General features: G+C 45.2%; 1 protein-coding gene and 3 non-coding genes across 4 annotated transcripts; 2 read left to right on the plus strand and 2 right to left on the minus strand.

The window, feature by feature from the left end:
* Window positions 1–3141: 3141 nt before the first annotated feature.
* On the minus strand, window positions 3142–16059 carry LOC147272032 (uncharacterized). Its single transcript, XM_086202790.1, has 2 exons — window positions 15846–16059; window positions 3142–3740 (listed from the first exon to the last, which is right to left on the minus strand). The coding sequence occupies exons 1-2, from the start codon at window positions 16057–16059 to the stop codon at window positions 3142–3144; spliced, it is 813 nt and encodes a 270-aa protein (XP_086058916.1).
* Window positions 4944–5015, plus strand: trnae-uuc (transfer RNA glutamic acid (anticodon UUC)). The gene has a single exon. It is a non-coding gene; the product is annotated as a tRNA-Glu (tRNA).
* A 2036-nt stretch (window positions 16060–18095) lies between the features above and the next one.
* trnas-uga (transfer RNA serine (anticodon UGA)) lies at window positions 18096–18177 on the minus strand. The gene has a single exon. It is a non-coding gene; the product is annotated as a tRNA-Ser (tRNA).
* A 4135-nt stretch (window positions 18178–22312) lies between these two features.
* On the plus strand, window positions 22313–22384 carry trnaa-cgc (transfer RNA alanine (anticodon CGC)). The gene has a single exon. It is a non-coding gene; the product is annotated as a tRNA-Ala (tRNA).
* Window positions 22385–25878: the final 3494 nt, after the last annotated feature.

A 25878-nucleotide genomic window follows, 5' to 3' on the forward strand; every position in this document is an offset into this window, starting at 1 on the left:
CTCCCATGACTGGGAGAGGAGCTGCTGGCAGTGTTGCTGACAGTGCACTTCTGACTTCAGGTTTGGCTCTGATTGTTGCTTTATCATCTTATTTTGATAACTGGGTCTAAACCAATCCTTATGATTTTATAATTCAGTGAAAAACATTTTCTGTTTTATTTTGTTGAACTAGAGGTTCCTGACAAAGTCAGAAAGCCTTGATGCAGTCAACAAGTTGATGTGCTTCTTTGATGCATTTAGAACCTCCAACAAGTCACACAGGAGGAAGGTTAAATCATGTGACCATCATCATAACAGCTGTTGACCTTGTTTAACTAGTTGGTGGTGCTAAATATCACCAGCTAGCTAAAGTTAACTAGCTAATGTTGCTAGCTAGCTAATATTATTTTCTAACTTCAGGCCTAAAATTTGGATTGACTGTTAAAATTGTTCACCTCACCTTTGTAACACCAGGTTTTTTCTTGATGATGTCATTGTAACTGCCTTTCTGATTCTAAAATATAAATGCATCCAAGAATAAAAATGTCAAACTGCCCCTCCATGGAAACATCATATTTAATATACTGCATTATTCTTTTCCAGTGTACTACACTATATTTTTGTTTTATCAGAGAGACTTTAATGTCTGTCTTTGATCTCTGAACTATGACTCTGATGTCATTGGTGGTGACTGAATTCTACCACCTGACAGACTGGGAAGGCTCATATTGGTGATGTCATCATAAATATATGAAGGTCTTGTTTCAATGAATTGAAGTGAAATAACTCGTTATTTTGTTTGTGGTTGTCATGGTGACTCAGGGTGTCGGGGCTCCATTGATGATGGCATTTTGTCGTGGTTGTGCACGTGTGACACTCAAGGTGAACACACTCACAGCTGATTGGACCAACTCAGATCAGCTGTTCTGAACCTGATACTCAGAGTTTCCATCTCAGTGTCAACTCAGGAGTGACTGAGGAGAAGAGTTTCAGAACAGCCACAGTTGGGGGACTTCCATCCAGCAGCCATTTTCTATCCCTGTAAGGAGTTAAGGGATCTGGAGCTGCTGGGTTCAGGTGGATCCAGAACACAAGATGGAGGTCAGTCAGGACCCCAGAAGGAGACCAGCATCTGGAAGGTGGAGATGCTTTAATCTGACACCGTTGTGTCAACAGTTCTGAAATCAGAACAAAAATAAACAGTAGTATTTCCACCTGCTGCTCCTGCATGTATTCAAGTGAACAGGAACACAGATTCATGCTCAACTTCTCCTGTGTGTTCATCCACAGTCACTAAACAACAACAACCAAACAAAGGGGGGTAGGAGGTAGAAAGGCTCTGTACAAACTGAGTCCTTTTACCATTTCTTTCCTGCTTCTAGTGGCGCTGTCGTCACTTCCTGTGACCGCAGGATGGAAGGGGTCCCCCTTCAGAATACGTTTTTTATCATTGTTACTTCCTCTTCAACATGCCTTTAGCAGACCAACTCACTGACTGGCTCAGTGAGGTAGTGTGGCCGAGCGGTCTAAGGTGCTGGATTAAGGCTCCAGTCTCTGAGGAGGTGTGGGTTCAAATCCCACCACTGCCATCATGTCTCTGGAGAGGTGTGGCAGGTCTCTCCCAACCACTCTGTGCTGGAGGTGCTGGCTGCTTTTATCACTCTGGGAAGAAAATGTCCTGAACTTGAGGTGTTCTCCTCATCTTGAGCACTCCAAAACAACAATGTGCAGTAACGCTGAGCTGCCTTCAAGTCAACAACATGGGCACAGTGTACCCAGAGCCACAGGCTCCTCCCAGTATATGCAGCACTGCCGGTGACTCTCCAAACTGAAGCTGATCCAGGACCAGCTCAGGAGGAGCCATGGAGAAGACAGGCTCTCTGATTTAATGCTGCTGTCTATTGAGAGGAACATCCCAGTTGACTCCAATAAGGCTGCTGATGTCTTCAAACCCAGGACCAGAAGAAGAACCCTCCTCTGAGTCCACAGACCTGAGCACCGCTGCTCTGACTACCAGGTTACCTCCTGGTTATCAGTGTGAAGTCATGGTGAGGTGGTCAGTTGTTCCTGGTGTTTTATGACAGAGGCCTGGTAGTTAAACACTGAATTAAATCATTTTAATTCTTTACTTGAAGTTTCTTGCTGTTTAGCTGGAAATGTATGACAACTTCCTCCATGCTGGTGCCCCATCACACACAACAGGTGCACTTGTCCTCTTTTCTCCTCTGACCCTCAAACATTCCACCAGTGAACGTCCAATTATCTTCTGAAATAAGAGATGAATCTTTCCCTGCTGAGACTCCTGATCTCTGACTGTCACTAGCATGTGCTAGCAGAATACAGCACTCCTTCTTCATGATCTGTCTTTGTCTCTGACCAGCTCTAATAAATAACTAATTAATATTAAATATTAATTATACGGGGCACCACCCTGAAGAGTTCAGGGAAACTAAAAAACGACCAAACTTGTAACAGTTACCAGTCTCTAACAGAGTTTATCTACTAACAGTCAATATTCTGTAACATTAACGACCAAGGGACAGCTCTGATGTTGGAGGATGAGATCAGAGCACTGCTATTGCTGAGACACGTGACCACAAGTTGGTACACAAAAGACACTACGACTCCTCTCTTATAATAAAAATATATTTATTAACACAGTGCATCCATCAATCAGCAACTATCTAACTAACAATCTTAACACAGTCGTCTCATTCACCCATTCACACACACAATGATGGTGGAGGCTGCCATGCAAGGCGCCAACCTACTCATCAGGAGCAATTATGGGTTCAGTATCTTGCTCAAGGACACTTGGACATGGTCACCGGGGTCGGGGATCGAACCTTTGGTTGCTCGACCTCTACCCCTGAGCCATGCCGCTTGTTTGCAGTAGCCTTGCTTTTTCCCCATTAACTAATACTAATGAAATGTTCTTTTTAGAACACTTGTGATAATGTGTTCACACAATGTGAGGGATCTTCATGTTTTTGCATGTAACCAAGTCAGTATTTACTTGTCTGTTGCAATGTGGGTGATGCCATCTGTTACATCATAATGTAGAACTGCACCAGCTTTAAACCACTTGCTTTACAGCAGAACACTCACATTTATTGGGCAACTGTATCTGACAATCTAGTCACATACTGGGGAGGGGAACAATTACTCCCCATTGTGCATTCTCATGTGGGATTTCAGACTTTCCTTAACTGAGAATTTTTTGCCACAAACCATGCAGGAGAATGGTTTCTCTCCAGCATGCATTCTCACGTGTCTTTTTCGATTCCATTTTGAGAAACTCTTGCCACATATTGAGCAGAGGAACGGTTTCTCCCCAGTGTGTACGCTCATGTGTGATTCCAGATTCCCGTTAACTCGGAATCCTTTGCCACAAAACGGGCAGGAGAATGGTTTCTCCCCAGTATGCGTTCTCATGTGTGTTTTCAGATGTTGCTTTCCTTTGAATCTTGTTCCGCAAAATGAGCAGGGGAATGGTTTCTCCCCAGAATGCGTTCTCATGTGCATTTTCATATGTTCATTTTCTGAGAATTCTTTGCCACAAAATGGGCAGGGGAATGGTTTCTCCCCAGTGTGTATTCTCATATGTCTTTTCAGATTTCCCTTTGAGAATCTTTTGCCACAAACTGAGCAGGGGAATGGTTTCTCCCCAGTGTGTGTTCTCATGTGAGTATCCAAACTACTTCTGTAACTAAAACCTTTACTGCATGTTGAGCACCTAAAGGGACGCTCATCCTCACTGACTTCAGTCTCAGATTCAGAAGGACCAAAGTTCACATTCCCGATGATCTTTGATTCTCTTTCAGTCTGTAGTTTTTGCTCTTTTGAGCTGCAATGAGTCACTTCCTGTCCTGGTCTCAGTTTCTGAAGCAAATTCCTCCTTGAGCCAAAGGGTTCCTTGTGCTCAGAGGAGGCCGTGTTATCAGGTCTGACCCAATCATCCTCACTGACTTCAGTCTCAGCTTCAGAAGAGTCTGACATCTGGTCTTCAGTCTGGGGTTGTACAAGTGGATCTGGATCTACCTTGCTGGCTGGTTCTGGTTCTGGTCCTCCACTCTCTTCTTCATCAGCTTCTGTTTTCAGAGGATGAACTGGGCTGCTGCTCAGAGACTCTTCTTTCAAGTTCTCCTCAGTTAGACTCTGATGAAGCTGTGGGAACTGAGGTTTCTCTTCGTCCCCTTCACTCTTCACAGGGACCAGAGTGAAGGGGAACGTGGTGATATCAGCCTCCTCCTGCCCTTGAAGCTGCCCTCCCTCCTCACTGGTCCAGAGCTCCTCCCACTCCTCTTTAATGTGGGGGGGCTCTGGGTCCTGCAGCTCAGGGGGAACCTCTTCTTTGATCACCAGCAGCTGCTCCACATCTGCAGGACACAAACAGCAACATCAGAAATCTCTTCATTTGACTCTGAAACAGCGGAGCAACATTTATCCTATTCAGCTGGCGATTTATCAAAGATATCAGATCTTTCTGAAGACAGGCTGTGTGTGTGTGCGTGTGTGTGTGTGTGTGTGTGTGTGTGTGACTGAATAATAACCAGACTAACTTTTATCATTGACCAAGTCGAGTTGACTCACTAAATTCATAACTGAATGATTATTTAATTAATAAACAGAACATGTGTCTAAAGTCATGATCAAATTCATGTAAAATCTGAGCAACGAGGGTTTGAAAATGTTCCAATGAGACAAACCAATGTTGACAGTTAAAGGATCTTAGTTGTGGTGGCAGCAGGCCTGTTCCAAGAGCTTTGCTCACATTCCTGATCAGGCTTCATAATGGTTCTGGACCACTGTGTGATAGAAGCTGATCCTGCGGGTGGACTGTCTTTAGGGGGCTGAGGTGTCTGGTGGTCTTGGTGGACCCTCTGCATCTCAAACTGAGACCACAGAGTCCTGTGTTCTTGAGTCATTGTCTATAGTCTCTGTTGTTGGAGAGCTCAGTGTGGTCCCTGATGGTCTAGTGGCTAGGATTTGGCGCTTTCACCGCTGCGGCCCGGGTTCGATTCCCGGTCAGGGAATGAGTTATTTAGAGGTTGAGGGAGAGGTGATCAGGTGGTCCACATGATGGTGGAGGTGATGAACTGTGAATCCATCATGGCTCCACTCTCACCCCCATTATAGTGTCCTTGGTTCACTCTGCCATGGCCCCATGTTGAAGGGTGACTGTCTCATTCAGGTTCAACCCTTTGTTAGACTCTATTAAGCCACTGACTCCTGCAAGGACAAACTCTGTAATCCTCCTTAGTAGCTTTGGTTCCTTGCAGCACAGAAAGTCCATTCACTGATGTAGGAACTGGAAAACTTAGAGCTCCATTCCTTCCTCCATTGAGCAGAACAAACACAGAACAGAGAGCAGTTCCTCCTACAGTTCTCAGAAAGTCTGAGGGCACCAAAGAAAGGAGGGAAATGTAATCAATGTTGAATTCATTTACATTTCTTATATTTGATCAAAGCTAGAACTTAATAAGCTGCCATCAACCTTGATGACCAACTCCTTCACTGTGTAGTTTAAAGTCCCTGGTTTGATTTGTGTCAGGACTTCAGAAGCTCCAATCCTCTCTAAGGTCCAGTGAGAGTGGAAGAGATTATAAATGAGAGAAGCAGGGCCCTCACTCAGAACTGAACCAGCTCAGTTGGGAGAGCCTTAGACTGAAGATCTAAAGGTCCCTGGTCCGATCCCAGGTTTCAGCAGAGGAGCAGCATTGACTTTACTTTCCAGTGGAGGAACTGCAGACATGAAGGAAACTAACATCTTGTCCTGTGCATTCTTGTGACATTCAGGACATTTTTGGAGCCTCTTGTTGGATTTTGCCACAGAGAATCAGAGCCAATCAAAAGCCTGGTGGACTTCAACATGGAGGACTGAACAAGTCAAGAAAGCATCAGTTTGACCTTCACAGGTGTTTCTGTTCCTGTCTCAATGCTGTAGAAAGAGCCTGAGGAGCTCAGACGGTAGAGCATCAGACTTTTAATGTGAGGGTCCAGGGTTCAAGTCCCTGTTCAGGTGCTGTGGAGGTTCCAGTGTTTGACAACATGGTACTGGATGAAGTTTAGTGTTGAACAAACTGTCATCATCAAAAGTAGAAGTGTTCTTGTCTTGCCACTGTGAGACAGTCGCTAGAAAACTGACCAACAATAATTTCATGTGGCATGCAATTAACAAAAGACTACAAATGACACTGGTCAAGTCAGTTTTATTTGTATTGCGCCAAACAACAAAGTTCTCTCATGACTCTTTACTAGTAGAGCAGGTCCAGCACCAAACTCCTTCAATGAACCTCCACCCAACAATTCTCCACCAGCAGCACATCCTGCAACAGTGGTGATGAAAACCTTCCTTTTAACAGGCAGGAACGTGGAGCAGATCCAGGATCAGTAGAAAGGGATGTTTGCTTTGACCGGATGGGGGGAAAGAGAGCAGGAGAGCGGGGCAGAGACAAAGACAGAGAATGGAGGAAGACAGATATACAGAAGGAAAGAGAGGGACAGAGATAAAGAGAGAGAGAAGTGAAGAGACTGGTGGACAGACAGGAGAAGTGGTGAAGGGTGGATGAGGCGTCATGAAGCCTGTGGACGCCATGACACTGTGTTACTGTCACTGAATACTGACACCTGCTGGACTGTAAACTTCCCTGCAGGCTTGACCGACTGAACTGACACTGATTTGATGACCCGTGAACACAATAAGATCATTGAAGTCTTTGTGTTCATACTGGATCGTTCCATGTCTTTGAACAATGGGACCATGATGTGAAAGTCTCAGTGAAAGTGATGGGAATGAGGACGCTTTGTTTTTACAAATTTTTATTAAAAAAGAAGTTTTTCCAACGTTTTCAAATCAAGTCTGTTGGGTTTCTTGAAGCGATTTCTCCTGCCGTGGAGAACACACGCTCACATGGCCCTGATGATGACGGCCTGCACAGGAAGTCTGTGGCCAGCAGGAAGAGGCTGGGACAGGCAGTCTGCTGGCTCTTCAGTGCACCAGAGGATCTTGAGTCCGTCCAGTATCTGCTAGTATCGCTGTACTCGCTGTACTTGATGTACTTGATGTACTCGCTGTACTTGATGTACTCGCTGGAGTTCCACTTCTTCCAAGTCTCCCCACTTCATCATCCAAGTGCTGCCACAGGTCATTTAAAGAAAAAACAAACAAACAAACAAACCGTCCTTTTAGTACAATTTCCAAAAACAAACACGATGATGAACAACATGGCTGATGGGGCTGAGAGAGCTGTGATGGAAACGAAGCTGCAACAGACGCGCGGACCAGAGGGAGGAAACCACGGCGTTTCACTGCTTTACATTTAGAATCTCACGCCTAGCCGGAGAAGCAGGGCCTGAATCAGTCACGTGGTCACTGCTGGCTGGCGAGGCTTTGGACGTCACCACATACGTCATCAATACGCGCTTCACAAAACGAGAAGAAGACGCGGGAAGCTTTGAACACAACAAGGAAAGAAGGAGAAGTCCGTGAAGCCCCAGCCTCGGTCTTTGTCTCCTGAAGGCTGAGTGGCGCCGGTAGAACCTCAACATGTGCGCCGCGCAGCTGCTGCGGGTGTCGGTCCAGGAGCGGATCCTCGCCGCCGCTGAAGACTTCCTGCTGCAGCTGGGAGAAGGAGACTCAGCGGCTGGAGTCCCGGTGCTGAGAGCGCTGCTCACCGAGCGGCTGGCGGCGGCCGCGGAGCAGATCGTGGCTCTGCTGGAGGAAACCGTGGCGGAGTACGAGCGGGAGAACCGCCGGCAGAGGTTGCTGCTCGATGCCGTGCTGAAGCCCCGAGTCAGGCTGGACAGAGCAGGTGAGTCCCCGCAGGGACCTGCTGGGCCCCTCATTCAGTCCAGGAAGTGGAGCTGCAGCAGGGCCGGTTCTAGACAGGCATTTGTAAGGGGGCAGACAGGAATGTGAAGGGGGCACATGGTGGTGACTGAAGCCTGATTTATGCTTCTGCGTCGTGGCGACGCCGTAGCCCCTACGTCGTCATTGTGCATTTATAGTTCTGCGTCGAGGGAACGCGTTGCTCTGTAATTCACCGCCAAGCCACTAGAGGGGTGTGGCTTTATCTTCGTATGGTTTTGGGGGACTCTTGTCGAATTCCTTAGTTTTCTTCCGGTCAAAGCACATGGGTCAGAGACAGAGACAACAATGGAAGTTGTAAAGGTGGTCATACCTGCGAACCTCCTCGATAACTCTTTCTTCGGCTTGGTCCATTTTTATTTTTGCGTGTTGCTCTCACCACAGAAACTTAAAAAATAGCGGTGTTGTTGTGCTGAACCGGAAACGTCATGTGAGCGGACCAATCACAGTCCGTTGACGTTCACGTCACTATGCGTCGACGCGACGCGTAGTCAGGATTTTTTGGAGGTGCACGTCGGGCTACGGCGTAGGGGTCTGCGTTGACGGCGTAGGTACGGCGTCGCCACGACGCAGAAGCATAAATCAAGCTTGAGGCCGGACAGGATGTGGTGGTTTTGGGGGGGGGGGGGTAAGGTGGTTCTCTGGATCACTGTTGTTGTCATGTAATTGGATTGCACTTTGTCAGACCTTCACCCTCAGACCGGTCCAACCTGGTCCCACATGAAGGCTAAAGCTCAGTTCACACTGCAAGATTTTAGGCGTCAGTGACTTCCCTCCCCATCAGGCTGAGGCATTAATGAACGCTCCTGTGCGCCGACAAATCTTGTCGTGTGAACAGCAGCCTGATTGAGCGTCGACGGTGTGAACAGCAGGGCCTGTCGCTAACAAAAGTAGCGTAGTTTGAACAGGGCTTGAGCTTCTGCTGGTGGAACTCTGAGGGTCCCTGAGGCCCCAAAGCCCTGACCAGGAGCAGGTGGCAGTCCCTCGGGGCCAAATTAAAAAAGAAAACTACAAAAACATTTCTGGTTCCAATTCTGAGATCAACTTACAAAATAAAGTCAGAATTATAAGAGCTCTCAATGTAGCCGATATTTACCAAACTGAAGGGTTGGCGTTGTTAAACCTCTTGTTTGTCTTCTTGTCCTGTTCTCAGCTTCTTGTTTGGAGCACCTGAACAGCTCCACTCTCCTTTCTCACCAATCCACTCCTCAACAACAGCCTCCTTTTTCCCTCCGCAAACTCTAACAAACCTCCATATCCAAGTCATTTGTTCTGGACTTCTCATGGCCCAAGTTGACCAAAGTCCTCTTTCTTTGATGGAACATGGTTTGATGGTAGGGGGTTCAGATCCATGACAAAGTAGAGAAGGAACTCTCCCAAGAGACAATTGAAGACTCAATTGTTCAGAGTGCACCGATGCACTTAACCTGACTCTTCTCCTCTTTGTCCTGTGGGGTAGAATAAGTCAGAGGGTCCAAGACCCAGCCCTTAGTGATTATGTAGCACTAACTGTGTTGTGTGATGTTGTATGTCTGTTATATTATATTTTTAAAAAAGGGGGGGGGGGCGACACTTCTTCTGCCACTAGATGGCAGTACCTGTGACCAAATCACAACTGAAGCACTTTTGCGCTTCCTATGGACTTTTCCTTAATTAGGTCTGAATTCTTGCTTGTGTTGTACGTCGCTTTGGACAAAAGCGTCTGCTAAATGAAATTGTAGAATTGTAGAATTGTAGAAGATGCTGAGACGCATCAATGACAGGGCACGGAGGGAAAGAGAGGAGGTGAACCTGTCCTCTCATTGCTGCCTTTTCCAGTGGATTCTTCAGCTTCTGCAGTCAATCTGGTCCACATTCAGTTTGTGGCTCATCTGTTACTTTCTGAAGGGAGAGAGAGAGAAAGAGAAACGTCATTCTGAGTGCAACCCAGTGGGCCAAAATCCCACCACAGCGATGTGAAAGACTCATCGCCTCTTATCGCTCACACTTGACTGCAGTTATTGCTGCAAAAGGTGGTGCAACCAGCTGTTAGAGGCAGGGGGGCAATCATTTATTCACATGGGCCTTTGTAGGCTCAGATGTTTTTTACCTTATTAAATAACAACTAACTTTATAACTTTCTTGTGTTTTATCTTCGCATAATATTTAGGTTTGCTGGATCTGAAATGGATGATCGTTACAAATGTGCAAGAAATATCAGAAATTGGTTAGTGGGCAAATACTTTTGTACAGCACTTTAACTCTCATTCTCCTGCAGGATCTCATTCTAGAAATTACTGATGAATCAACTGGCAGATATGATGGGAACTATGACCTTTGACCTGGGTGACACAACGTTGATCCAAGCATCTGAAGCCAGTGTTTCTGTTCCCAGTTTGCTGACTGGCACTTTTCATTGAGTTGATTTCTGTTTCTGTCTGTTGCTCCACTGTTTCAGAGTAAAATGAAGAGATTTCTGATGTTGCTGTTTGTGTCCTGCAGATGTGGAGCAGCTGCTGGTGATTAAAGAAGAGGTTCCCCCTGAGCTGCAGGACCCAGAGCCCCCCCACATTAAAGAGGAGTGGGAGGAGCTCTGGACCAGTGAGGAGGGAGGGCAGCTTCAAGGGCAGCAGGAGGCTGATATCACCACGTTCCCCTTCACTCTGGTCCCTGTGAAGAGTGAAGGGGACGAAGAGAAACCTCAGTTCCCACAGCTTCATCAGAGTCTAACTGAGGAGAACTTGAAAGAAGAGTCTCTGAGCAGCAGCCCAATTCATCCTCTGAAAACAGAAGCTGATGGAGAAGAGTGTGGAGGACCAGAACCAGAACCAGCCAGCAAGGTAGATCCAGATCCACTTGAACAACCCCAGACTGAAGACCAGATGTCAGACTATTCTGAATCCGAGACAGCAGTCAGTGAGGATGATTGGGTCAGACCTGATAACACAGCCTCCTCTGAGCACAAGGAACCCTTTGGCTCAAGGAAGAATTTGCTTCAGAAATTGAGCCCAGGACAGGAAGTGACTCATTGCAGCTCAAAAGAGCAAAAAGTAAAGACTGAAAGAGAATCAGAGATCATCAGGAACGTGACCTTTGGTCCTTCTGAATCTCAGACAGAAGTCAGTGAGGATGATCGTCCCTTCAGGTGCTCAGCATGCAGTAAAGGTTTTAGAAACAGAAGGAAGTTGGATGTACACATGAGAACACACACTGGGGAGAAACCATTCTCATGCTCAGTTTGTGGAGGAAGGTTTTCAGAAAAGGGATATCTGAAAAGACACATGAGAACACACACTGGGGAGAAACCATTCTCATGCTCAGTTTGTGGCAGAAGATTTTCAGAAAAGGGATGTCTGAACAGACACATTAGAACTCACACTGGGGAGAAACCGTTCCCCTGCTCAGTTTGTGGCAAAAGATTTTCAGAAAATGGATGTCTGAAAAAGCACATGAGAACTCACACAGGGGAGAAGCCATTCCCCTGCTCAGTTTGCGCTAAAAGATTCTCGGTAAAGGGACAACTGAAAAGACACATGAGCACCCACACTGGGGAGAAACCATTCCCCTGCTCTGTTTTTGGCAAAAGATTCTCAGAAAACGGACCACTGATAAGACACATGAGAACGCACACTGGAGAGAAGCCGTTCCCCTGCTCAGTTTGTGGCCAAAGATTCTCAGAACAGGGACATCTTAAATCACACATGAGAACACACACTGGGGAGAAACCGTTCCCCTGCTCAGTGTGTGGCACGAGATTTTCAGAAAATGGATGTCTGAAAAAGCACATGAGAACTCACACAGGGGAGAAGCCATTCCCCTGCTCAGTTTGCGCTAAAAGATTCTCAATAAAGGGACAACTGAAAAGACACATGAGCACCCACACTGGGGAGAAACCATTTCCCTGCTCTGTTTGTGGCAAAAGATTCTCAGAAAACGGACCACTGATAAGACACATGAGAACGCACACTGGAGAGAAGCCGTTCCCCTGCTCAGTTTGTGGCAAAATATTCTCAGAACAGGGACATCTGAAAAGACACATGAGAACACACACTGGGGAGAAACCATTCCCCTGCTCAGTTTGTGGCAAAAGATGGTCAGACAAGGGAAATCTGAAAAAACACATAAGAACGCACACTGGGGAGAAACCATTTGTCTAAACATGGCACTGAAGCTGTGAGAAAAGAGTGGGAGAAGCAGGTTGAAAGTCAAATAATGAATGTATCTAACTATTAAAACACAACAGTAAATCAAAAATGGGCCCAGGTGCTTCCAACTCGGAGGACTGATCAGCTCCCCACCCTCCACATACCTGCTTCAACACCAGAAACATCATGAAAGACATGAGATTCCGCTTGACTTTTCAGTTCAACCTGTGTTGGGAGCTAATTTGCGGTATGCGCACAAACTTGGTTACATTTGGATGCTGCAAAAATACATCCCTGCAATTCTTCAAAATAATTAATAACACAAGAACACACATTAGGTTTGTTTTGCACTGGAATTGTCCTTGAAGAGCTTCACAAGCGGGGAGAAGGATTTTAAACTCCACGCTGGATTTTACTGGAGGCCAGTGCAGCGAAGTTAAGACTTGGGGGTCTTGCTTCTTAGTTCCTGTCAATTTGCATGCAGCTGCATTGTGGACCAGCTGCAGAGTCTTCAAACACTTGTTAGTACAGCCTGATAATAAAGAGTCACAATAGAGCAGTGACATCACTAGATAATGTGTCTCGAAGGGTTTGGGGCCAAGCACAGGAACTTCTGTCTTATCAGAGTTGAACAGTGAAAAGTTATAAGTCATCCAGGCCTTCATGTCTGGAATGCATGCTTGTAGTTTAGACAACTGTTGGCCTTCATCCAGCTTTATTGAGAAATAAACTGGGTATCATTTGTGTAACAGTGGAAATGGATGGAGTGTTTTTGAATAACATGACCTAAAGGAAGCATATATAAAATGAAGAGTATCGGCCCCAGCACTGAACCTTGAGGAACACCATGTTTAAATTTTGGTTAGATCTAAGATTTATCATAAATGAGTACAAACTCTAATCGACTCACAGAGGGAAAGACTTCATCCAGCAGCCTAGAAGGTCTTGAATCTAAGAGACAGGTTGAAGGTTTTGATGAGGTCATCATTGAATGAAGTTCTGGACTGTTAATTTGATAAAAGTGGTCTAAAGAAACATCTGGTTCAACAGCAGTTTCTGTGTTGACTGAGTTTACAGGTCAATTAGAATCTCTTGAGGACAGGAGCTGATTAATTTGATCCTAATAGTTCCTATGTTGTCCTCAAAGAAGCTCCTAAAGTCGTCTCTACTGAGACCTGAAGGAATCCAGGGTCTACAGAGTCAGGACTCTGTCAGTTTAGCTCAGTGCTGGAAAGAAACCTGGACTGTTTTCTGTTCCTCTGTTAGTGATAAATAATAGGAGGCTCTGGCTCTACTGAGGACCTTCTTATCCATTTGAAGACTTGTCTGCCTCTTGTTTAGTTGCCTGGTGATGGAATTCTACCACACAGCTGTTCTCTGTTGTTTAAGGATCTTTTTTTTAAGGAGCAATGGAGTCTGGAGTTGTTGGTAGTGAACCTGCAGTTTTATCTGCTATGAGGTCCACCTCCAATGACTCAATTCAGAATCAGGGATCTCTGTAGTAGGGAGACATGTTATTGAGTGTAACACAGGTGGAATGACTTCCTTCAGATGTGGTCAGACCCACCCTGAGAGTTTGGGGAGAACCCTTGAAGCCTGGGACTTCAGGTCAAACGCTGAGACCACGGCGTGATGGAGAGTTCTGATGATTCATCAGCACAATCAAACTCTGAGAACTCCTCCCTCCCTGGTTGATCTGAGTCAAAGTTCCCATGTCTGACCAACTTCCTGTCCTGATGACATCACTACTGCAGGTGAACAGTTAGCATTGCTCTGTTTGATGAAGCTGCGTTCAGGGAATGAGGAAGTTTCCCTTTGTGTCACTGCTTCTCTACTAATCTGATCTCTGATCAGTTCACCAAGAAGAGTCTGGGGTCAGGGGCTTGATGAGTAGAGCTGTTTAGTCAGGAGGAGGCTGCTCTGATTGGTTCCTGACACTGAAACAAGGCCAAAGCTCAAGTACACAGGCTCACATATTGAAGTATTCTCAGTCTTCCCACTTCAAGTATTTTCCCACTTCAAGTATTTTCTACTCTACAAACCAAGTTACCTCTTATGTTAAGTTACTTGCTGAGAGTTATGCAGGACACTTGGATGGAAACATAACCTTTTTCTCTAATCAGCACAACAATGTGGGCGTGTAGTGAATCAACACCATAACAGTAACGAGGAATGAACGCAGCAGCCATCTTGGAATCACCAGGTTTACAAGGCTTCCACTCTGTGAGAGCAACCCCTCGATGGAGGAGAAGAAGCCGGACCATCAAGAAGACCTGAAAGAAGACAGCAGAGGCAGGCAGAGGAACCAGAGACACACAAACAGACACAACACTGCCACCTTCTGATCTGATGACATCAGAGTTGAATGTGTGGACTGATTTGGAGGCCAAGCCTCACAATAAAAGCAGCATTTTCATGGGAATGTGTTCCATCCAGGGCTTCACAATAAAAGCATTTGAAATGATGAGTCATTTTAACAGATGTTTGTGTGTCGGCTGTCCTATGAGTCACAGCAGGTTGACAGTTTGAGGAGAAACTCTTGAAGACTGGGACTTGAGGGGCCCGTTTCACAAAGCAGGTTCATCAAACCCTGAGTTTCATCCTGATCTCTGAGTTGATCTTCCCTGAGATAGAAAACTCAGAGTTTTTGGTTTCAGAACAGCGGATTTGAATCAGTTTGATCAACTCTGAGTAGGTCCACCTGGGGTAAAGCGCGATCACGACAACTCTAAAAAGCCAGCATAAATGGAGCCCCGATGCACCGAGTCACCATGGCGACGGAGAAGAGGAGAGCTTTGTTTTTCACGTCAGTGGAGTTGGAAATCTTGATGCGATCATGTGAAGAGTTCCAACACGCGTTAAAAAGAAGTGCAACACCGCTGCAGCTGCAAAAGAGAGAGAGATGGCGTGGAGGAACTTTGCTGCTCGGGTCAATGTGTGACAACAGAAAGAAGGCAGACGCCCGTAAAACGGGTGGTGGTCCAGCACCACCACCTCTAACAGGCACAGGAGCCAGAGTTTAGGAAGGCCAGTGGCTGAGGGAGTTCATCCTGAGAACCCAACCCCCAAGACACCAGTGCCTTCATAAAATGTAATATGGCTCTCTCTCTCTCTCTATATATATATATAGATAGATATAGATATAGATATAGATATAGATATGCACCCATGACTTTATTTCCCAACAGGTTCTGCTGGTGCCATTTGCCTTGTGCCACAACAGACACAGTAACTGTCAGTAAAGATTTTCTCAATGTTATTTCAAGTCACTGAAACATCTCTCCTCCAGGACGAAGAGGATGGACAAACGCTGTCTGCTGCCTTTACAGTGGGGGATCCAGAAAGGCCTGTAGAAGTCACATCTTGATACATTCCTGATTCTTCTCCCATTCATATTTCTTACCATTCTGGTGGAATATAGAGACATCAGCCTACACTGAAGTATGAAGACAGTCTTGTCCTCTTTAACAGAGCATGGCTGGGCAGGAGGGTCCCTCGACCTCCAGTGCACACACTGACACAGTGAGATGTTCAGTCAACAGATTCATGTCCAACTGTCTAATCCTCATGTTCTCAGTTACCAGTAAAGGAACTTTACAGAGTCCACCTGCTGAGAAAAATGTAAAAAAGTGACAAAGAAATGCAGTCCTTGGACCGCCAGATTAGGAAAGCAGATCTGGAAACAGAACGACTGGAGCCCAAGTTAGAGGGGGGTGCATGGCTCCAGGTGAAAATGTTAACTAGTGGAATGTGAACTGAACGAGCTTTTTTATTGCTAGGAAATAAAGAAGACCAAATGAAATGTGTATTGTTCCTTTATTGGACTGTGGTGGGGAGGATGATTGCTAATTAAACGCCAAAGTGATTCTGACATATGGTGTCTCTGACGGCTCTGCTGTCCTGGATAGCTGGCAGGTGGATGGGGTCGTCATCAGGCTCTTCTATTTGTAGGGCAGGGTGTTGCTCTCCTCTAATAGTGGCAATATTATGAAGAACACATGCCACAAGAATATCACAGGCCCTCTCAGGGGACACCCTGAGGTGACAGAGGCACTGGACACGGGCTTTTAGCAGGCCTATGGTCATCTCCACCTCTGGTCCTGCAGTGAGCCCAGTTGAAGTTCTGTTGGGGGCCTGGTTCAGGGTGCAGGTAAGGGGTCAGCAGCCTACGTTGGCATGGGGAACCCCTGTCACCCAGCAGAAGGCCATCAAACTCTCCTGTAATGTATAATGGATACCTGAGAGTGGATTAAAGGAGGGAGACAATTGACTTCTATTGTGCAAATCTTTAGGCTGTACTTACCACGTTGCAGTCTGTTGCTCAGGTCAGACACAAAACATCTTGAGTCAGGGACAGACCCAGGCCACTATCATCCTCCGAATGTTGTGGCAGTCCAGCTGTCATGACGACAAAGATGGATTTGGACTGTGACCCAACGACTCAGGTCCTGACACCAGCAGACCCCTCACCACCTGCAGCCTTTTTCCAGCTCCACCAAACCCACCATTCACTGCCTCCTCATCATCTGGGCATCAAAAGCAGCTCAGACCTGCTGCAGCTCAGAGACCTCAGCCATTTTTAGGATGTCTCCATGATTCTCCTTCACAGGATTTTCATTCAGAAACAAGAGAACTGTCAAAGACCACAACAGTTTTCAGTTTGCTGCTAAACAGTACTTCAACTACCATTCCACTGTGTAATGGCAGTGACTGATGTGTACTATATGCAGTACTAATCAAGTACAGCCCTGACTGCTACTTTATCTCCAATGCTAGGAAGGATAAGAATGTTGAAATGGACCCAGCAGGAAGAGAATCTCAAGTCATGGCAACTTTACTGAGCAGCACTCAGTTAAGTTCAGGAAACACCAGACATTTTTACCACCTGTCAATGAAGTAGTCAGTAAAATAAATACTACACTGAACAGTAGTGGAGGGAGAGCAGAGCTGGAAATGAGACCTTACTGGAGGGAATGAATCTAGAAATGTTAGAGTTCTTTCAGTTGAAGAAATCAGATTTGGGAGGGAAGTTCTGGACGTTTTCATCCATTTTTATTTCATCCAGATAAACAAATCATGTTTTCTACTTGGGCAGAATACGCTAACGTTGCTAACTAGCTAATATTATTTTCTAACTTCAGGCCTAAATTTGGGATTGACTGTTAAAATTGTTCACCTCACCTTTGTAACACCAGGTTTTGTATTGATGATGTCATTCTATTTGTCTCTGGTTCTTTCCATTCATAAATCAAACCTGAATGTTAGCTAGCCTGCTCTTACTGTGTTTCATCAGCTGCAGGTTTGACCACAGGTAGCTTAGCTAACTGCTAACTAATGAATGTTTAGTCCAACAAAGAATGGAGGTTGATAGTCATTCATCCAAAGTCTTTGGTTTCAGATGGAGCCTCAACTGAGACTCCTAGTTCAGAGGATGGGTTTGTTTGCTGTCAGGTTGCCACCTTTCTGGAGGAAGACAGGAGACAAGACAGGACATATTCTTTCACCAGGGGGTCAAAGCAGACATCAGTTCCCACTGATCCTGGATCTGGTCTACATTCCTGCCTGTTAAAAGAAGGTTTTAGTCACTACTGTTGCAGGATGTGCTTGCTGATGGAGAATTGTTGGGTGTTAACTGATGGAAGGACTGAGGTGCTGGACCTGCTCTACTTGTACAGTGTCATGAGATCACTTTTGTTGTGATTTGGCACTAAAAAAATAAAATTGATTTGACTGAAATGGAAACTGTTGGGGGGGGGTGTAGCCTCCATAGGTTATGTGTTTGATCTCTGAATTCTGTGTTTGATCTCTGAATTCAGTCTTTGATCTCGGGGTTCTGAGCATTGATCTCCTGCTTCAGTCTTTGATCTCTGATCTTGGAGCTGATCTGGGAGCAGTCCTGATGTTAAATGCTGTGATGAAGGACAGTGTGGTGGTGAAATGGATGAAACATGTCAACATAAAATTAAATTTGAAACTTATTTCAAGCTTTATTTTGTGTTTGATGGCCATTTTTAAAGTCACTAATGATTTGCTTTGACTCCTGGATCCTGTGGTGCCTGATGAGGAGACAACTGGAGCACAAAGTAGGGGAAGAGGTCTGATATGGAACATCAACAGTTGAACGTTGTTGGCAGGACTCGAACCTACGCAGGGAGACCCCAATGGATTTCAAGTCCATCGCCTTAACCACTCGGCCACAACAACCACATTCACACACATTTGTAGGAGACTGAAATTCACCAAATTATCTTTATTCTTAACTTTATTGTTATCATTTTGATGTTCTAGAGGAGACAACATCTGATCTTTGTTAGAGCCACCAGTCAAAGGTTTTCTTTAAAGGCTGCAGCAGCTGAGAATGAGGAATTAATAAGCATCTTAGTGAGGACATTTTGAAACAATGACAGAAAAGATGATATTTTGCCAGCTCTGCTGCTCCAGCCAGTGTTGGACGGTGACTTGGGAATCTTTATTGTTGAATATCAGACTCCACTGGTGAGTGGATGCTGTATAAATTCCATCCATAAATGGAGGTGGATCCTAAAAGGGCTCGTTGACTCAGGAGGATCTCTCCACCCTACAGACTGAGAAGGAACCATCAAAGATGGCAGTTGGAGTTCTGTGGATCTGTCCTGGATTCCTCGTCCTCACGGACCAGAAGTCTGTCTGAAATACTGCACTGATTGATGATCTTTTCATGAATCTGAAAATGCTTCAAAATTTAAGAGGAAAACAAATCTATCTTTTATAATAATTTTCATCATGGGAACGCACGTCTGCTGCGGTTGGTTTTTAAACGAGAGCAGGAAAGGACAGACAACAGAAGGCAAATAAATAGAAGAAAAGACAAAAGAGAGAGAGAGAGAGAATGAGAGGGAGGGAGGGCTCTAGTGGGGCTACTTCCTCCTCCTCTGCTCCAGTTGGTTCCGCCCTGTCTGCTGGTGTCTCCACTGCTGTCACAGAGCGGCTGATTGTCACACCAAGAGACCGCAAGTGTCTCATGTTCAGTGTCTGGCACGGGACTTTGCAAAAGTAGGTAGTTATAGTTACTAGTTACTTCTGCCAAAATGTAACTGAGATAGTACCTGAGTTCCTCCACTCTGAAAGTAACTACTCACCAGGGAAAGTAACTACTGCAAGAAGACAGACATGTCCTCCCTCAAGCCTCAAACAGACCATTGGTCCTGTTTGGTGTTCCAAGTCACACGTCTGGCCTTCTGTTTGAGGGGAGGAAGGTGTGGGGAACCCAACCCCTGGTTTACTGGTAGATTCATCACAGCCGACTTGGCACACACTTTGTTTGTCTCTGACCAAAAGACACAACAGGACCTCAGAGGACCGTACGACTCTTCTTTTCTTTTCACCAGGAGAGAAGTCTTTGTTTTTTGGAAAATGGCCGATTGCAACGGTAAGCAATTTCTTTATGTATTGTTGTCTTTAACTGATGCGATGATAAATTACTAGAGTGCTTTTCAACATTTGAAACCTTTTTTTGTTGAGGAAAAGTCCGGTGAGCCTCTCTGTATGATCATATCATGAACAAATAAATATTTGATTGAGTAAACCACTAAAACTTCTAGCCCATGACCTTTGCTTTCAAACACCCAGATTGACCACGTGGCTTTAGTTTTAGGGGAGGAGGGGTGAGGAACCCCAACCCTGCCTTTGAGCTGCTCTGGCTGTTTGACCTCTGTTCAATGGTGTTGTTATTTCTGCTTCTCTTTGACTGTATGGAACAAAACAAGCTGAGGGCCAGCGAGTGTATTCAGAGATGGAGGCCAGGCAGCTGGAATCTCCACCAGAGGAAGCTTCAGGGTGTGCAGGACCATACCTGGATCATGAAGACGGGTTCATGGATCGGGAACTTTCAGCCAAACTCATGGAGCGTCTAAGAACTGTTGTCTGACTGCTGCTCAATGCTGCCATGAACACACAGTGGACTGATGACTGGTGATGAAGCATTCATGTGAGAGCAACCACACGTGGGGAGGAAATACCTGATGACTATTTTGAAAGAGATCATGAAAACATACGATCCAGGCTTTGGAACAGAAACCTCATCTGCACAATTAGAAAGGACCTGTTCCTGAACCACAGGCTCATCAGTCCTGCTAAGATCACAGGCGCTGCTGAGACACTGTTGGAGACACTGTTGGAGACACTGGCGCAAGCAGGGGTGGCACCAAGAGCGACTGGTGACTGTTGGAAAGTACACAGGTAGGTGACCACTGCTGGAACATTCATGCTGAACAAGCAGGATCTCAAACATTGGTATTCTACTTAGGTGGCGCTACAGAGTTGGATGTACTTTTTTGACTACTCTGACTTTGCCTACATGCAGGAATGCTGCCCAGGCCTGTGCACTGCTAATGGGACTGATGGGTGCCCTCAACCTTGCATGTCCCCCACGACTGTGCTACACTTCTGAAGTGTTTCAAAAACTTCTCTTGGATCTGGATGGACTTCAACTGTCCCCCAAAGTCCACGCATTAAAGGTGAAATTGTCTTGAATGAAGATTTGAAGTGACAAACTTCACAGTGCCAAACCGATGAGGTCAGGTTTGAATGGACGATGTTGCAGTTGAACAAGATTTGAAAGCACTTTGATGAAGCGTTTCAGGAGTTCTTGTCACGCTCACTGACTGTTACACACTGACGCTCACACACTCTCACACACTCACTTTACAGATGTGCGGTACACACACGGTGAAGAGGTTTTTGCTAAGACCATTTTTGTTTTGTTTCTTTAAGAACATTTTTGTTTTGTTTTTTTAACAACATTTTGGTTAGTTTTTTCCTGAAAGTACTTGTAATACATTGATTCTTAAAAATAAATATGTATTTGTACTTTGACTACTCTAAACTGACCGTAGGTATGAATGTGAGTGTGAATGGTTGTTCGTCTCTGTGTGTTGGCCCTGCGATGGACTGGCGACCTGTCCAGGGTGAACCTTGCCTCTCGCCCGTTGACGCTGGGATAGGCTCCAGCCCCCCCCCCCCCCCCCGTGACCCTTAATGTGTAGGAATAAGCGGAAGACAATGGATGGATGGATGTATTTATTTGTACTGTATTTTAGTTGTGTGATCCTCTTCCTGAGCCTGTCTTCCTGGACAGTGAGGACCAACAAGACATCCTTGGTGGCTTTCTGAAGGCAGTACTTCATAGAACACCAACACAACTGAGCTTGACGGATGAAGTGCAGTTCATCTTTGGTGTTCTAGTTCCTGAGGGAGGCCTCACCATGGATATACTTTACAGAGTTTGTCCTTGCAGCAGTCAGTGACTTAATAGAGTCTAACAAAGGGTTGAACCTGAATGAGACAGTCACCCTTCAACATGGGGCCATGGCAGAGTGAACCAAGGACACTACAATGGGGGTGAGAGTGGAGCCATGATGGATTCGCAGTTCATCACCTCCACCATCATGTGGACCACCTGATCACCTCTCCCTCAACCTCTAAATAACTCATTCCCTGACCAGGAATTGAACCCGGGCTGCGGCGGTGAAAGCGCCGAATCCTAGCCACTAGACCATCAGGGACCACACTGAGCTCTCCAACAACAGAGACTATACACAATGACTCAAGAACACAGGACTCTGTGGTCTCAGCTTGAGATGCAGAGGGTCCTCCAAGACCACCAGACACCTCAGCCCCCTAAAGACAGTCCACCCCCAGGATCCTGCCCCCCTCTGCTCCAACTCAGCCATCCATTCATAACTGACTTTGTCTCAGTCTCTTCTCAATGCCAGTCACTGAAACACTGACAATGTGATGGGGGCTTCCTGTCTTTACTGCATTTTCTTCAAGGCTCACTACTGCTACTTCCTACAGTCGTCTCTACTGTGTACTTGTACTACCAGTTGTTATGAGCATCTGTGGATTTCTAAATATTCCAGTCCTCAGTTTGCAACTGTATAGTGATGATGGGTCAGTTTAGAGCTGTCAATCAATGTTAATAATTGATCTTAACATCTGTACATTATTTTAGGAGCACAAATACTTTTACTTCATTCTGAGGATGAGCAGACGTTCAATATAATTCTCATTTCCTGGTCAAAGACTCCTGCTAGTCAGAGAGGATCTGGGCTGGATTGGAAAGCTTCAGAGAGGAAAACCTTCACTCTGGACTGGACTGAGAACGGAGCAGCCTCAGCTTCCTGGAGCCTGACTTGCCTCTGTGGTCTAAGGCTGTGTGGGCTGACATCACAGTGAAACTACTGAGATCACAGAGCCTTTAAGATCACAGGCTGACTTCCTTTTTATCCCTAAAATGAAGAAGAAAAATGTTGTGTCTGTGTTTGTGTTGCTGCATCAGTTAAACAGTGACTCTGACAGAGGGGATGTAGCTCAGTGGTAGAGCGCATGCTTCGCATGTATGAAGCCCCGGGTTCAATCCCCGGCATCTCCAGCTGGTCCTTTGGAGCCTTCATCTTATCAGCTAAATTGATCCATAAATGTGACAACAGTTGATAACAAACTACCAGAAGAGAAACCAGTCTGTTGCGTATCAAAGTATTTGTAGCTGGGTCAGTGTGACTGTGAGCCTTCATAGCCAGCATGAAGGAGCTGGTTTTATCTTTGCTGGGGAAATCCCACACACAGCTGCTCTCAGTTCCAAATGTGTGTGTCCTCACTCCTCCGTCCTCCTGCTGCCCTCAGAATACAGACACAATTCAACCTGGCAAGTTTGGAGCATAGAAGTGCTCCTGAAGAGATGAGTGTCAGCCCACAGCTGGCTGTTCTTACCTGGAACCTCAAGATGAAACTGCTTCCACAGATTGGAAATGAATCTGATGTTGACTTTTGGACAAATCACCTGTTCATCAGTTCATCATCACTTCCATCCATTTTCTACTGCTTATCTTGTTATAGAAAGGAGTCTATCTGCTGTGTGACTGAGGCAGTTACTGTGAGCTGCTGCATGTCTCAGTGTGTGTGTGTGTGTGTGTGTGTGTGTGTGTGAGTGTGTGTGTGTGTTGTGGCAGGATAGCGCCACACTCCCCACCGTGAGGGGCAGTGTGGCAGACGATAGTGAGTGGTCACCTAGAAGTAGACCTGGTCCGACCCTTCTCCGTCCTTTCCACTTCCTCTCCCTCCTTTACGGAGCCGACAGCCGTGCGTGGTGGCGTCTCGCTGGTCAGCAGATCGGTTACAAACAAAGGTATGCATGCTTGCTCTGCTCCATTATTCAGTGTCATGGGCCCCCTGTTTACTCCAGTTTTGCTCCGTCCAGCGGTGTGGTGTTACTGGGAGCTGGGCTGTCTCCCTTGGGCCAGTGTGTGCGTGGTGCGCTTTCTGTGGGTAAGACGCGTAGTTGTCTGCCTTTCATATCAAGCTGCCGATGATCTGTGGTGTTCTGATTATCCTCTCCCGGCCATCGTTTGTGTAGTCTGGGCTGCGGACTTCCTCCTCCTGCCTCGTCTGACGCCATGATTCTGCTCTCCGGGAGGAAATGTTTATTCTTAGCTTTTGTTATTCTGTAATGACCTTCATCCACATTTTAATTAGGTTAACTTGTTTATTTTGCAGTGCGCAGCCGTCAATTGCTGCTGTGAGCCTCGCTGCTGTTTTGGTTCTTCCTCTTCTCCTCTTCTTCTTCAGTCTGGATTCTTGCTGATTCGGCTCATAACGGCTCTGATCCCAGTAACGGCGGTTAAAGCCGTGCACTACGGCCTTTATAAGAGCCTCAACGTGGGCAAAGAGAGGGCATCCCGACCCTCATCGGCGCTGAGCCATCCCCCTTGGAGACTGGTTTTAATTAGAGGGGCAGACATTTCCTTAATTACTTGAGTTTATTCCTTTTCTATTTGTTATTTCTTTCTTTGAATTATGACTGTTAGTTTTTGTGGGTTACATTTGATTTATTGTTTAGAACCCTTATTATTATTATTATTATTTTGCCTTTTGCTCCCCATTTTGATCATTTGGATTTAAAACAGTTTCTGTTGGGTTATTTGTGGTAGTGATATTTAGTTCGTGTGTGAGGGTTGCCTTGATTTCATGTTTTTGATGGTGTTCTTTTCTTTGACAGGTGTTGAGGGCCCAGAGCGGCAGCGGTCCCCCTGGTGGTGGTTCCTTATTCATGATTATTTTTTGGTTTGCTGTGTCACGGGCGCAGTGTAGTTTTTTTTGGATCCCTCCCCTTTTCGTTTCCGCTGTCGTGGTAAGCCCCAGCCCTGTCCCCTTTTCCTTTCGGTAATTCGTCTTGCACTCCTTATTATATCCATTGGTATTCATTTAGTCTGTTGCTCATTTTAAACTATTTTTCTAATAAAAGTATTTTTATTATTGGAAATCACGGTCCTGTCCTGTTGTATCTCTCGAACTGTGTGCCTTTGTTCAAATGGAAGCCTGGTCATTTTGAAATTTTGTTTATATCCTGGGGTGAAAGCCCCCAGGTGGCGTTGTCGGCAACTGTTCCCCACCACTCGCCTTGCCACACTACGAACCTCAAAATAATGCGACACTGATGTCGTAAGAATTGCTAATGAACACAAAATAATGCTACAGTAATGTAGTAAGAGTTGCTAATAACCTCAAAATAATGCTACATTGATGTAGTAAGAATTGCTAATGAACTCAAAATGATGCTAACAGTAATGGAGTGAAAGTTTCGAATAACCTAAAAATGAATCTGACAGTAATGTAGTAAGAGTTGCTAATAACCTCCAAATAATGCGACAGTGATGTCAGAAGAATTGGTAATGATCTCAAAATGATGCTAACAGTAATGTAGTAAGAATTGCTAATGATCTCAAAATGATGCGACAGTGATGTCGTAAGAATTGATAATAAACTTAAAATGATGCGACAGTGATGTCAGAAGAATTGCTAATGATCTCAAAATGATGCGACAGTGATGTAGGAAGAATTGTTAATGAATACAAAAATGATGCTGACAGTAATGTAGTGATAGTTGCTAATAAACTCAAATTGATGCTGACAGAAATGTAGTAAGAGTTGCTACGATCCTCAAAATAATGCGACAGTGATGTCAGAAGAATTGCTCATGATATCAAAATGATGCTACAGTGATGTCTTAAGAATTGCTAATGATCTCAAAATGATGCGACAGTGATGTCGTAAGAATTGCTAATGATCTCAAAATGATGCGACAGTGATGTAGTAAGAATTGCTAATGATCTCAAAATGATGTGACAGTAATGGATTAAAAATTGCTAATGTACTCATAATGATGCGAAAAGTAATGTAGTGAAAGTTTCGAATAACCTCAAAGTGATGCTGACAGTCATGTAGGAAGAGTTGCTAGTAACCTCTAAAAATGCTACAGTGATGTTGGAAGAATTGCTAATGAACTCAAAATGATGCTAACAGTAATGGAGTGAAAGTTTTGAATAACCTCAAAGTGATGCTGACAGTAATGTAGTAAGTGTTTCGAATAACCTCAAAGTGATGCTGAAAGTCATGTAGTGAGAGTTGTGAATAACCTAAAAATGATGCTGACAATAATGTAGTAAGAGTTGCTAATAACCTCAAAGTGATGCTGACAGTAATGTAGTAAGAGTTGCTACAAACCTCAAAATAATGCTACAGTGATGTCGGAAGAATTGCTAATAACCTCAATATGATGTGACAGAAATGGATTAAGAATTGCTAATGTACTCAAAATGATGCGAACAGAAATGTAGAGAAAGTTTCGAATAACCTCAAAGTGATGCTGACAGTCATGTGGTAAGAGTTGCTCGTAACCTCCAAAAAATGCTACAGTGATGTCGGAAGAATTGCTAATGAACTCAAGATGATGCTAACAGTAATGTAGTGAGAGTTGCTAATCAACTCAGTGATGCTTACAGTAATGTAGTAAGTGTTTCGAACAACCTCAAACTGATGCTGACAGTCATGTAGTAAGAGTTGCTATTAACCTATAAATGATGCTAACAG

This window comes from Aulostomus chinensis, chromosome 1 (genome assembly GCF_037954235.1).
Source record: "Aulostomus chinensis isolate RoL2024-O1b breed Wild chromosome 1, RoL_Achi_v1.0, whole genome shotgun sequence".
In the NCBI taxonomy this organism is placed as follows: Eukaryota; Metazoa; Chordata; class Actinopteri; order Syngnathiformes; family Aulostomidae; genus Aulostomus; species Aulostomus chinensis.